Source organism: Ambystoma mexicanum, chromosome 1q (assembly GCF_040938575.1).
Source record: "Ambystoma mexicanum isolate Mex_15411 chromosome 1q, UKY_AmexF1_1, whole genome shotgun sequence".
Lineage (NCBI taxonomy): Eukaryota > Metazoa > Chordata > Amphibia > Caudata > Ambystomatidae > Ambystoma > Ambystoma mexicanum.
The window spans coordinates 1,241,360,708-1,241,375,968 of record NC_090922.1 but is presented as its reverse complement, the minus strand read 5'-3'; the positions used below and the strand labels follow the sequence as shown (position 1 = coordinate 1,241,375,968).

The 15,261-nt window shown below is 41.8% G+C and overlaps 1 protein-coding gene across 3 annotated transcripts in view; it reads right to left on the bottom strand.

Annotated features, from left to right (window-relative positions):
- Positions 1-15,261, bottom strand: part of KANK4 (KN motif and ankyrin repeat domains 4) — a 1,485,983-nt gene that overhangs the window by 29,546 nt on the left and 1,441,176 nt on the right. For all 3 annotated transcript variants that reach the window (XM_069642033.1, XM_069642032.1, XM_069642034.1), the window contains one exon: positions 11,456-11,656. In XM_069642033.1, coding sequence (XP_069498134.1) covers positions 11,456-11,656 — 201 coding nt within the window. The remainder of the gene's footprint in view (positions 1-11,455; positions 11,657-15,261) is intronic.

The following is a 15,261-nucleotide window of genomic DNA, read 5'->3' as shown; positions in this document are numbered from 1 at the left end:
GAGGTGCATACGCGTGTGTAATGGAGTGATTGCTATCAGTGAGCCAGTGTGTGAGGTTTACTGAACAGCTCCTGTACACCGCCTTGTCCGAATGGCAGCAGAATGAAATCTCTACATCTGTTAATCACTAATTCAAGGAAACGCGTTGCTCCTATCTCTCGAGCACAGCCATGAGAGTATTGCCAGCCAGGCTGGCACTGAACGTTACCTGACTAACTCTGGAAAAGAAGGCTTCAAAAACATTCTGCTTTGCCGACACATGTCATTTGAAACACGTTCAAGATACACAGCACTATGCATTCTGCGAGTTGTAGTTTTGATTTCCACATTCAAAGGGTAACCCTCCAATTCCCAACGCACTGTTGCCTAACAAGTAGGACTGGCTGAAAATGTCACTTTATTATTATGATGATTATTATTTTTAGGGTATGTATTGAGTGCAGTCATAGGGGGAAGTACACAGCGAGGTATGAAGACATACAAGGGAGAGAGAGCTAAAAATGGGGGAATGGCGGGCAGGCCATTTGCCGGCAAGGGATCAAGTAACCAGAGTGTAGACAATAGGGAACGGGGCAGATTTCCCAGTATAAGGTAAGGTGCAGAGTGTGTGTGGACCTAGGTGTTAGGGACAGCTATAAAATGCTCCGAGGTTTTGATGAGTTATGAGCCCATACTTCACCTGTGCCAGGTTTCGTAACTCAAAGCACTTGCACTATGTCACTGGACAATGAGAAACTTGCTTGATCTTGGTTCCATACATGAGCAAGCAGGAAGAACCTGGCAATGGCCGGGCTGTGACAAATGATAAGCTCACGACCCAATAAAAAGTATCCCCACAATCACAAACCACAATTCAATGATTTCTCAGACAAATTGAGGAGTTCTGGGGCAGATGTTTGGCACAATGTGTGGCATTTAGTGTACTGTAAATAAGAGTGAGTCGGACACATTGGTCAAAAGAACCAGTTGAAGAAATCACTAACTCATCAAACTGGTACACATTATTCCTTAAGCCAGAACCGTCTTTACATTTCGGCATGTCCACTCTGGAACCTGTGACAAACATGATGGTTGAGACATTACAACAAACACCAAAGATCCTATGGTGGCATGGGCACTCGGCTCTGTGAGAGCAGAATAGGCAATTGCAGGTATTTGTATTTGTTAGGTTTATATAGCGCTTTACGCCAAAGGTAAAACCACAAATGGCGCATTCCCACCAGTAGCCAACCCAGGAAGTTCACACCAGTTCATAGCCACTGAGCAATGCAGTGTGAGTATGCACATTACCTCAAAACGTGCTTTAGTACCAGGCACATACACTGCAACCTTCCCGTACAATCTAACCAACTGCTTGCAAAGCTTGTGGGTGTTTGACAAAATAGCCAGTAAAACATGTTGACAGCGAAAATGCATATGTTGCCTGGAACTCAAAGGTCACAGGTTGGGATATGTGCAAGGGTAACTTATCTTTTCAAACGTCCGAAATCGATAAGTGAAGTACAGTAGGTCATTTGGGGGGAACTCTCACGTTACCTCATGGGTATGCAAAACCAAACAATTCCAGGAGGGAGTCCTACTGACCAATTGTGTGTACCGGATACCCATGTATCCGCTGGGGTTCAGGGTACTCCCTACCATTTGGGGGCCCCCAGACTGATCCAAGACCTGTGTACAAAGTGTATCAACCAATTACTGAGTGGACTGAAATGCTCAATCAAAAAATGCAGAATTTCTAGGGGCACATTTTCCCGCAATTATATGTGGGGGGGTGGTTAGAGTTATAAAAAATGTAAGGGGAGCATATAATTGGGGGGAAATGTCTGGAAAAAACCTGGCATTTTTGGATTCAACATTTTTCGCTTGGCAGTATTCACGTAGATCGATACAAAGTGAGAATGTCTGGAGCATTCTACCGCATTGTGTGGGGGGTAAGTGGTAATTTGTGTTATGCCACTGGCTGTGTTTTCCAATTCTGGGTTTTCATGTCACTTCACAAAACTGAAATGAGGTGTCCCTTTCCTGCTTCTGATGACTACCTCGTAAATGAACAATTACTGCATGGCACTCTAGCGAATCACATTCATAAAATGAAGTGTGACCCAATGCACCCACTGATCTATCAGATCTATATAATATCAAAACATCAGGACGCTTCATTTTTATAGCATTGTTTTGGATTTTCAATTTTTTGAAGGCGACTCAATCTTGACCTACTGATTCAAAATGACCATCATTGTACTCGTAATTCGGCTCTGCAAACTGTCTTTCTGTCCCTAAGCATCCCTCGCTGATTAATACATCATATTTCATATTTCTTTTTCTTTTTCATAAATGTGACAACCTAAATAGAAATGCCAGACCTAAGCACTAAGCAATACTAAGTACAACAATGATTCCCACGGTAATGAACTCACAAATGGGGGTGATCCCCTCAATGTTTAATTACATCTCCTTATTAACAGGGGGAAAAAGTAAACTAATCTCTTTCCTCAAATTTACTATCTCATGCCCACACACTCACAGGGACTGATATAATCTCTGAATTGGGACAATCACCAGATCAATTTAAAACATTAACTATGTATAAGAAGGAAAACATATACATGACCAGCATTGATCTTAGTCAAGCCTTTGACAGTATTGATCGCTCCCTATTATGGCAAAAGCTCAAAAACAAAGGATGCCCGAGCTATCTACTTGAAATCATCAGAGAACTATACTCAGATAAAGTATGCAGGTAAAGCTAGACCAACAAGGACATTTATCAAGAAAGACTAGAACTTGCCGGTAGCAATTTACCAGCACCCTTTCCGGACCGGCAAACTACAACTCTGCCTGCCAGGGTGGTTGCGCATCAGCCCCGGTAGGCACCGTTATAACAGAAGCACTGGCACCATTAGCAATGGTGTCAGTTCTTCTGTGTCCCCATTCCTGTGGAGTCCTATGGGAATGGCGACTTACAAAATCCAGCACCTGACTTCACGCTCCACCGGGACTTGTAATGTCCCAGTGGCACCGGGAAGTCAGGTGCCAGATTCGCTGTTATGAGTCTGGCGGCAACCAGCCTTTAGTACCGGCGGGACACCCCCAGACTTGTAATGAGGCCCATGGTCTCTTTAAAAACCAAATGATTGCAGATTATCTGAATACATGCTTTTGAAACTTGGGAGGACAAAGGCTTTTGAAGTCATGAGTCGGCCATCTGTCAAAGCCAGGCTTCTTATCCATCATTAGGTAAAACCATTAAGCTGGGCTCCACCCACAGAGACATACGCTCAACTTAAAAAACTGCTTTTCCACGTTCTCCGGTTCGCTTTAGGACTTAAAGTTGGTCACATGCACAACGTCTGTTTTCCACAGAAGAATTCTTAGAGGGGGTTATGATCCACTCAGCTTCAGCCTTTCTGAACTCTGACTTTGGCCATAAAAATCCATCTCTGCTAGTCTAGAGTTAATGGTTAACTTAAATGGGTCTCCATGTACAGAATAACAACAGAAATATTATTGTCCATTTTAAGTGTCCAAATAATGTAGAGTACACTTTCACTTATAACTTTGTAATACTTAGGCCGTCTGAGGGAACAAAGACTGTTCAGAGCAAGGGATGCATGCCCCACCGTATGTACCACATATTTATCAATAATCTATGCATTTGCACATAACAATAACTTTATAATCTTCTATGCTATGGGGATATGTTGCATGTGCCAGAATCTGTGTTTTTTTTGGTCAATTCTGAAAATTCATATATCAATAACAGACAATGTTCCTATCAAAGATTAAGGAAAAAAATGATGTGATTCTGTGATTTGGGACCTATCTAAATAGAGTGCTGTTTCACTGGGGGGTGTCGCTTTCTGGAGGGAATCAATGAGAAGATTCAACCTATGAAAAATGTGGTCAGATGACGCTGCATGTGAAAATGCAGCCTCTACATAAGCCAAAACACACAGACATTAGAGGGCAATTTGGGATTCTGGAAAGTCTACAGATGGGAAAACCTGGCCTGAGAGATGAGTGCTGAAGTGGGATAGTAACTAGGAGATGATGGGAGAACTCCACACGGTGTTCTTTCCCAGAGGATACCTGATGCAGGACTTACCAAAATAGGATCAGATGCTTTGAGAAGAATGGCAGCCAGGAGGTCTAACTGACTGGGTGAAGCTGCCTGTAGCTGTGAGATGCCATACCGGTCCTGCGCTTTAAAAGTCAAACCCAGTAGTGAGTATAAACACCCCTCTTAGTAATTTAAACCCATTGAGGGGAATGCTTTAAGCCACTGGGAGGGGTGGGCTGAAAAGGAAGTGATTAGGGATGGGATGTACAAAAGAATGCTACAGCATTTTCTGGCACAAAATGCACATTGCTTTCTGACAATAGCCAAAGGAAATGGGTGAAGTGATTTAAAATAGATTGCATAGCATTTAATGCATAAAATGTACAGTGTTTTCTGACAATAGTCAAGCAAAGATAAGCCCTGTGTTTTCAGAGGTATATTTGAAAAGTGGAATTGTGAAGTGGTGCACAGCATTTCAGAGTTTACAGATGATTATTTAAATGTTGACCATTCAAAGCCATAGTAATATTTAAATAGACATTCTGAGCACAGTTATACTATTCTAGTGGGATGAGAGGGAGTTTAGTTAGTGTCTACCCTTCTCGAGAATTATATGTTCATGTTTGTGTGATTCTTAATGGAGCAGATATTTTGTGCACCCTAAAAATGAAAGCACAGTTTCCCAAACCCAAACCTATAGATTAGTAGTGCAACACATTACACTGTGTATTTCACATGCATTATATCACTAGAAACCAACAGAAACATATACCATTTGACCTAATTCTTTTTCAAGAAACTTGGTTAACTTGCTTATTGGGAATAGATGGGTATTCTATTTTTCAGCAGTTGGCCTTGGCGCCAGGGGCTGGTAGATCAATGGGGGGGTCTTTTGGTGGCCTCTAGTAATGAGGTCTTTAAATCCTGTGTTATTATCTCAAATAGTATCCAGGGGATCCTTATGGTGAGACTTTCAAGAAGAAGTTCTATTGAATGTCCAAGTTGGATAGTGGTAAATACGTATTGGAACCCTGGGGTCCTTCCATTATCTGAGTTTTTGCATGCCCTTTCTGATGGTTTACTTGATTGTTCCCTGCAATAGCCGGCAGATGATATTCTTATTGCCAGTGACTTCAATTCCCAATGTATCTCTACACTGGACCCTAGGTCAGGCAACTTCAAACAGAAGTCCAGCAATGGCAAAATTTGGGTAGAGTTTATGCAGGATTGGAATGTCCTTATGCTGAATGGAAACATCTGGGGGGATATTCCTAACTCCCCTTCTTGGCATAGAGGTTCCTCTTTCTCCAAGATTGATTATTTTTTTGTCTCAAAAAATATTTTTGAGAATTGCTGTAGTTTGATCGTGGGGGATGGGAACAATGATGACCATGCTATGCTGAAGGTGGCCTTGTCTTATGATTGTGCTTCATCGGCCCCTCGCTATGATCAAGAGCTCTCTATTAATAATGCAGGAAATGTTATTAGAAAGTTTCCCAAAGGAGGTCAACTACTAAACAAGGAGCTGAGACATAGGATGAGTTATTTATCTGTTCAGCAATTGTCTGAGTTTTGTACTCCTGGGTTTTTTTTAAAAATTTTTGTCTGAATTGGCTCCGGTGGCGCTTCAAATGCAGAAATCCCACAGGTTCCATAAACATTCCTTTAATGCTCAAATTATAGCTCGAAAAACTGAATTGACCCGTCAGAGATCGATCCTAAAGAGATCTGGCCTATGTGTGAAAGCTTATGGGGAGGGAATAGCAAAGCTAAAAAATAATTATAGGAATTGGCTTCGTGCCCATAAGCATTTGGTAGTTCAGCAGGATGCTGACAGAATGCTTTGTGCCCTATCTCGTAGGAATTCTCAGAATTTCTGGTCAATGGTGGGTTTGAATGAGGTATCTCATCACCAGAAACAGGACTCTGTTATCCAACAGGGGGTGTGGCTTGACCATTTTGCCAAGGTCTATGACTCTGAGGCTTCAATGTGTTCGGTTGAGGATATAATGTCCAATTGGTGTTTTGAATTTAACGTTCTGGACCTTGAATTGCTAATCAATAAATCCTCAGCCTCAAGAGCGTCTGGTCCGAATGGCTTGAGCAACTCGATTTTGAAATCGAATCCAGTCACCTGGGCAAAGGTTCTAAAGGACCTCTTCGATAACATCATTAGCCAGAAGAGAATACCAGACTCCTGGAAACAATCTATAGTTATACCTATCTATAAAAAGGGTGATAGGTCACTGGCCTCTATTATCGCCCTATTTCTCTGCTAGATGCCAATAGTAAAATCTTTTCAGGCATCATTCTAGGGGAATTAGAAACCTGGGCAAAAACAAAGGGAATTATCCCTACGCAGCAATCTGGTTTTAGAAAGGGCTTTTCTACTTCATTGAATGGGCTTGTCTTGAATTGCCTTGCTGCTAAATCATTTATCAAGGGTGGCCTTGCCCTTTTTGGAGCCTGGATCGACCTATACCAGGAATTTGATATGGATGATAGCAATTTACTGTGGGGAAAACTAGATGCCTGGGGAATCCCTCCTGGTTTACTTTCTATTCTGAGAGAGCTGCATTCCAACAATTACATGCGGGTCAGACTTGGTAGAGCGCGTCTGCTTTCTGATTCAATTAGGATTAATAGAGGGGTACGACAAGGTTGTTTATTAGCTCCCCTGCTTTTCATCCTCTTTATGGCGGATCTATCTAACTGGTTGAAGGATATTGGTTTAATATCTCCTTCCATTGGCAATGCAAAAATTAATTGGCTAGCATATGCGGATGACGTCGTAGTCCTGGATTATTCACAAGTGGGGCTGCAACGTCTGCTGACCGCATTAGAATCGTATGCTAGGAGCAATAAATTAAGTATAAACCCTTTAAAATCCAAGATTCTTCTATTCAAGAGACCAAATAAAATAGTGAAGAATTTTGCTTGGAAGTTGGACCAGTCTCCGGTAGAGGTTGTTTCAGAAATAACTTATCCGGGAACTGAATTGAGATCTTTTTCATCAAAGACTAGTCTGCTGTCATCTATTGATCTAAAATTGGTGAAACTAGGTGCTCAGATGAAAAAAATTAATTCCAAGTTTGGCAAATTTTCTATCCTTCCCGTTATAAGATTTTATATTGGGAAGGTAGTTCCCATAATTTTATATGGTTTGGATTATAACGCTGTAGCTTTGGACTTGGAATGGGATGTTATAGAATATAGGATTTGGAAACATACTTTGAGTCTGCCAGACTGTGTTCCCATTGTCTGCTTGCGCTATGAACTTGGTCTCTCGTCACTCAGATCATGGCTAGAGTGGAAGTGGTTGACTCTCTACAGATTAATCCTAGATCCTCCTACGAATTCCCTCTTTGAGGAAGCAGCTATAGAGCTGCATCAAGGGACCAATGATTTTCTGTACAGATTAGGTCAAAAATGTTTAGAACTATTATCTGGCTGTGACTGTGATGTTGTGTTGCTTATGCAGAACCCTTTAAAAGTGAAAGAAAAAATAAAATTGGCTGATTGGATTCACACAATTGATGATATGTGAAGAACCAAAATATGAGCCTCTTTGACACTGCTGGATAAACGCTTATCATTCGTGCCTGCTTATTTAAAGAAGCCCCCTAACCCTCGGTTTAGATCTACTTTTCTGAGATTCCGTTTAAATTTACTTCCTACTCTAGAATTATTAGCTATTAGAGATAAAGAAGGGGGGACCTTATCAATTTGTGACAGGTGCCCTAGTAGTGAAGTCCAGACTATTAAGCATTTATTCTCTAATTGTCTTGGGACCTGGAGTATCAGGGTCAGACTTTTTGGTAGATGTGTCCATGATCAGTCTCATCTTAATACCGATGATTTTTGGGCAAGATTATCTTCTGGAAATGAGATGGCTTTATCAATTGAGGTGGGAATATGTTTAAGGGAATTGAAGTTAGTAACAGATTGAACTATTTGTGTTGATTTGAATTTCTTTTCCATTTTTTTTCTTTTCTTTTATGAAGTGCTTTTTTTATTTAAAACTTGTAAATAGCTGGATGATATTCCTTTTTTTACTGTTTTTATTTTTTGTATACTATATGTCGAAATATGTTAAAAGTCAAATTTTGGCTATTGCACCATAAAAAAAAAAAAAAACATATACCTGTGGTTGATCACCATGTGATTAAGGAGTTCTCTTTGAATGTAAAGTCTATGATACAGATTTTTTCTGATATCAAAACTTGTCAATGGCGTTAGAGAAACTCAAGTGAAATGCCTATGTTGAAATATTCTCTCTAATACCAACACTTGTCATTGATGTTTAAGAAAATAAAATGTTTTGTATTGTCTGTTGTCAATTAGAATATGAAATTGTGCTTAAGCCGACAAGCGTCAGCATTGAAAGCATTTAGACTATTTCTGTCTAGAAGTATATACATATATTCAGTAAACAAACCTTAGTTAAGAGAGAGTTAAGGTGATCAGGTTTGTAGCAAGAAAATCCTTGAAATTCATCTGGTGTAGGAAGTGATGACCATCTTAACTCCATCTCCATTGGTGACCCTCATGATGTCATTGTATATGGTATTGGGAATCCCTTTGGTGATATCATGTATGTGCTCATGCACCTTACAACCGGGAGGCATTGCGTTAAGAGGTTCATTCATTCCGATACCAGGTGAATTTCAAGAGTTTAGTTGCAACAAATCCGAGCACCATAGCTCTCTCTTAACTGAAGTTTTTCGGTGCATTTCAAGACTTTTGTTCTTCGGGGGCCTTTGTACATGTTTCACCAATTATTCCCATAGAGCCATTGCCCCCTGCCTAATAAATGTGATCTGTGCAGATGTAAATGACTATCCTAGTGGCTTTTTTCCCCTATTCGTATTCCAGCGATAATCATTCCCGAGTAGAATGATTCCCCACGCAACGTAACGTTTGCTGATTCCCGTGGCAACAGTAAAACGCTTCAGAATTCAAATGTCTTCCCCTTCCTCATTGGTTCTCACACCTCCTCTTCTCTTGGTCCGTACAAATCCCTTCTATTGTGTTTTCCATCAGTGACCCGCTTCCATTACCCACTTTCACTCTTCGGTTCGCGTGAATGCATTTTCTTTTCCGATACCATCTTGTGACATTACCACAGTAATTTTGCAAGATACACCTGTGATTCCAGTAATAAAACTCAAAAATGAAAGAAAGTCTTCCCCATCCTCATTGGTACTCATAAGGTGAGTCCCTCCTCTTTTCTTGCCCCCCACTCCCCTTAATTGTGTTTTCCTCCCTGATCCTCTCCCATTTCCCCCTTTCATCTTCTTTTTTTTCGAGTGTGTCTTGCGACGTTACCCTAGTAATCTAGTAAGATTCCCCCAGTATTCCCCTGATAAGCAGCAGAAAATGTTATACTCCAAAGAGGCTCCCAAGCCAACCCCTAACCCCTCTAGCCTGAGCCGTTTTCCTCCTCTAAATATCATTTTGAGCCCTTTTCATTTTTTAGCTTCCCTCTCTATTACAACGGGAATGACAGAAATCGAGTACAAAAAATTGCAGCTTTTAATTTCTGAAAAGCATCTCAGCCTCTGTGCTGCAAAGGACCATGAGCGATATATAAACGTTTTTTGGGAACAATGGGCACCTCCATCTCTGTTTCATCTTTTAAAAACCACTCAACAGATTTACACCATACCATCTGCAGTAGTATGTGTCCAAGGGTTTCCTATTTAGTCGGAATCCATCCAGGGGTTTCCACACTACAAGTGGCCAATCAATGCACTTTTTCTCTATGGGAAAATGACTCGAACTAGGCCGAAAATAGTGTTTTTTTTGTTTTCTGAATAACTTTTTCTCTTTTTAACCAATGTTTCCAAAGATTTCAGGTGGGGGAGGGGGAAAAATGTCATTTAAATTCAGCAAGCAAATCAAAGGCTATTAGAAATAGAATTTGGGGCAAAAGCCTATGCACACAACACATATTGTCATATCTTAAACGATTGTCAGACTGGACGATCGCAATGCTCTGTATGCAGGTCTTCCCTGGTCTCTAATCACCAAAGTTCAAAGGGTACAAAATGCTACTGTTCATCTCATATACGGGTTAGACAAATATGATCATGTCTTGGCTGCCAGATGCTCTCTGCACTGGTTGGACGGCCACAGTAGAGGGACATTTAAAATTGAGTTCTTAGTATTTTAATGTAATAACTCTCTGGCCCAAGCCGATCTCGCCTCCAGAACAATTCCTTCTTTTCCAGTAAAATATCTTGTAACTGAGAACAAATCTAATTTATTTGTTTTTCTTTGGATTAAGTTCGAAAGCAGGCCAGGCATTTTGCCATGCAGGCAGCTCTCACCAGTGCCTTGAGCTCTATTGATCCGCTGTCAATGCTCAGGTCAAAATATAAAACCTTCCCATTGAACTATGCTGCTAAAGTCTAGTGCTAGAGACCTATAGTATTATTTCCCTATAGAAATGTTCTAAATTAGCCAATCAATCAAGCATCAGAAATGGTTTGGGAGATGGAAGAATCGGAGGAAGTGATAGACTACTCAGCTGAGAATGGAAATCTCACCACTAGGAGTACATGACGATGTAGAACTAAGAGCAGCTTGATCTGTACTTTGCTGGTGTTGATGATTACGCTGACCAGGTGGGCTCAGAAAACACAGGGACAATGGAAGAGTCCATGAGTATTTTAGATTTTCACCTTCTACCTTATCTCTGACATGTCATCCACAAATATTTGTCAAAGGTATCTCAGAGACGCTCATGGACAGCTCCAGATCTGCTGCACTTTTATGCTTTGTGAATTGGATGAAAGGGAACAGGTGCAGATGTCAGATGCTCACAGCCACTCAGTGGTTTGAGGTTTTAAGAGTGAGAGTTGGCTCTTCTGGATATCCGCCATGTGCAAATAACCTACCTGGAGGAGCTATAATTTCAATCTGTGCGAGGGGATTTCCTATGCTGATCTATGACTGAGTACCAGTACTGGCATTTTTACCATAACGAGTTTGCCAGCGGGGGCTCCGATCTACCGGCAGGCCTGACCTGGTTGTAGATCAGGCCCCTACCAGCAAAGAAATGCTGGAATGACCAGCACCGGTAGACCCGGTGCGGACCTTCCAGCAATCCCATCCCATGTAGCACTATTGGACTCCATAGAATGTGAACTTACTGCCGTCTACGGCGCCCGTAGTATCCAACTAATACCAGTAATATCAGGTGGCAGAGACGCTAGGGGCAGTGTTCCAGCATCCCGCCGGAATTACCAGCAGGATACCGGGAAACTTGTGAGGCGCGCTGTAGTCACTCTGTGAAAAAGTGATGTTACTTCCAGGTCGGTGTTTATGCCAGTCACCTTTGACTGAGCAAAGTTTAATGGAGTTCTCCCCAGCTCAGAAAGGCATGCTCACCTTGTTGGTTAAGGCAATGTTGCATCCGGGCTGTGCGAGGAGCAGTTTTATGATTTCCACATGTCCATTCTGGCAGGCAATCATCAGAGCCGAATTACCATCATCATCTTGTACGTTCACATCCGCCCCACAACATAGCAGGACTCTCACCATATCAGACCTCCCATGGCTCACCCCAAGTATGAGCGCCGTCTGGCCTCCCTACAAAAAAGTGCAGAACGATGAAACATATACAATTTACTAAGCAATGCAACGTGATTATGTAGAATTACATTTGTTGCAAAAACAATTTGCAGAACATATTTATATAAATGCAATTCAAAAAGAGTGCCACTTTACTCAAATATATACAGACATACATATATCAAAATAAAAACGAGCTTTGGCATTATTTGTTTATTTATATTTATTTATAAGGTGCCGGTCACAGTCACGGGGGCATAATGGCGCCAACAGTAACAAAAAAAAAAAATCAAAGGCAGATTCAAATGAAATCAGAGGTCAGATCCTGTATCAGCAGCACTGCAAAGTCTTAAGATAAGTCTGGTAAGATAGCTCAGCGGGTTGAGCGCTCGCTGCTGCGATCTGAGCGTGATCTGCAGATTGCAGGTTCAAATCCCAGCAAGGCCAACTCAGCCTTTCATCCTTCCGAGGTCAATAAATGAGTACCAATTTCGGTTGGGTGATATTGTATGTAAATATGTGCTCTGTACAGCGCTTTGGACTAAGGCGCTATATAAATAACACATCATTATCATTAAGTCCAACTTTGAAAACTCCTTGTTTTGTGGCACTTGTTGGTGCCACAAAACTAGCTACCACATCAAGCTTAGCCCAGGGAGTTTGAAGAAGACCCACATTGTTGGATCTCGGTGTTCTTCAGGCCGGTAGCCAGGAGATGTGATTAAATAGGTAAGCAAGGCTGACTCCAAACAAACATTTATGAGTAATGCACAGTAGACAAAAAGATATCCTACTGGCCATGGGAAGCCAGTGCAGTGCTCTCCCAGTTACTGAGACATGGTCACTCCTTTTCAGTCCCTCGACTGCTCTCACCGCATTATTTTGCGAGATCTGGAGACACATCATATCTCCTTTACCTATTCCATTTAACAGGCGAGCCATAATCTAGTTTAGCTCCAATGATTGCCCTTGAAATTGTTGCCCGATTGTCATGAGACAAATACGGCCTCAATTGTTCCAACAGTTTCAAATAGTAAGATGTAGAGGACACAAGGAAGCTTACATGGTTTGGCATGGTTTGTTTAGGCACAGCTTCGCCATATTCTGGGGGCAGTGTAGATGCTGGCATGCTAATGTGTTTTACTGCAGTCATCCTTCCATAGGTTTATTGAAACTGGCGTCACAATTGTCTTAAGGCAAATCAATACTGGGATTTTAAGAATGACAACACCATTTTCCACACAAATTTTAATTCCCCGTAGAGAATTAAAATGGTAGATGAAAAATGGTACACCAGGGCTTCCCCAGAAAAGCACATTATCATCCCGTAATGATAACATGTTTACTAGGGTAATAGCAGCATAATATCCAGCACGAGTCAAAAGAAAGTTGTACGACCTCGACTGGATCCAAGCGCTAGCTGTGCGATGAAATTCAGCGATCTATGGTAACAACTTTAAGGACACGAGAGCAAGGGTTTCACTACCACCATACATTTCTAAATTTCCTTGCAAGTATAAACGTGACAACTTCCTATGGGTGAGAATGAACTTATACCCCACTAAGGAAGTAATCGAGGTAAGGCTGCCCCCGATTCTGTGGGACTTTAATAGTAGGAGGTATAGTTGTGACCGAGAAACAATAATCCACCTGCTCCTAAATTGCCCCTGCGCTAGTGACATCAGGACAAAGTGGTTGGCTAAACACTTCACTAAATTTACAACTCTCTCAGACGAAGACTGGTGGGGAAGGCTGATGTCGAGTGTTCAAACCTCGTTGACTTTGGCCCTGCTGCATTCTTGAAAGAGCTTTTTGACTTATTGGAGAGGAAATTGATTCAGGATGGACTGGCCAACGGAGACGAAGGATTGCAAAAAAAAAAGTATGTAACCTAAATGGGGGCCTACACTGTACTTGTTTTTCCTCGACGGCACCTACCTACATGCTATTGTCTGATTTGTTTTCTCAAGTTAAGCGATAGAGTCCTGGGGCCTGTTGGAACATTTTTTTTAACCAGGCTCCTGGTGTAACACATTCATTTGATTTGATTCTCTTCCCTGTTTTTTTTTTTTTAAACTTGTTTGAAAATGGCATCACCATGTCTGGGCCAATTTAGGCAACAACACAATAATGGAATTTATTGTGGCAGCCTTGATATGCATTAACGTGTGGCAACTAGCAGGACATTTATAATATATGATTAACTGGGTGCAGTTCAATCTGACCTCTTTGACCGACATGTGGGAGCTCCGGATTAGGTGGGGGCCCAGGCCACGAGCACCTTGTGCCCTCCCATAAAGACGTATTTTAACACTGGGGTGATTGTGGAATCGCTAAGACTGTTACTCAAATAAGCAAATACAATTTATGGGAAATACACCGAAAAAAGGCATTTTAATGGGTCAAAGAATGCCTCATAAAAGCTGCGACGCTTACAGCATTTGATACGAGACCCACCACAGTGACAGTTGGTGGAAAGTGACTAAATACAAAACACTGCTGAAAGGAACACAAGTCACCATCAGATTTACTTCATGTGCATTTAACAAAGCAGAGGCTCATTACTCTGTCATAGAAAGATGTGTACTTCCCTGTGCATTGCCAATAGAACATTCCGGCAATTCCCTTAGGGCCTCTGTTCACCCTGAAAACAGATGGCAATTTCCTACCGTGGTTTTTTAGCATAGAGGGAATAGGGAAGGTTTCCCCAAGGCTTATCAGGAGAGCCTTGGGTCGTGTGGAACTCAAATATAACATTGAACACATGCAAGGAAACTACAACAAAGTGGAACGCTGTTGTCGAGACTGCCAGTGGCACTACAAGGAAACAAAAAACCAAGACAACAAAGAAGAAATCACTGACTTAGCTGTTTTCATATTGAATGGATATGCAGCTCCGAAGGAAGAATGGATGAAGGCACTGCGAATCCCTACAAGCCGTAAAGGAACGCGTCCGATAGGGATTTCCCTACGTAACTTGAACAAAGCACTGCAACCATATGGACTCTTAGCAGAGGAACTAGCCATTGAAAGTTGTTTGATTGGAAGTGGTGAATAATTTGTATTGTCGACTGACGTTTGAAGGCACACCATTAGGAATGTTCATTTGGGGCTTTGGGGAATTTAGGCCACCAGGGGTCTAGTCAGAGAAAACCTCTGGTGGCTCTATAGAGAGACATTGAACATCACGAAAGGGGGTGAGAGCAATGCGGTGTGAGTGGTAAGATATTGACAATTGACAGCTAAAGTTACTCCCCTATGTCCCATGGAACCCATGAAACGTCCCTGGCAGAAAGTGACAATACACATTAGGGGCCACTATCATACTCTTCCTCACAGTGAACAATTTGCCATAGTACTTTGTTGATTACTACAGTCATTGGCATAAAATGGCATTTTTTGGGGGAGATATTCACGGGAGAGGTAATTAAGTTTATAAGAGACATGTTCTACAGGAAAAGGGTGCCCACTACCTTTATTACCTGTGACAAATTCCAAGGTATTGTCACTGCTTTAGATTGGTAAGCCCCCCATGAGGCCAGGGTGGTGAGGCCGCTACCCGATAACACCCCTGGGGGAGATACTCAGCGGGAGGACCTAATGCCGGAGGGAAGACCGCATCG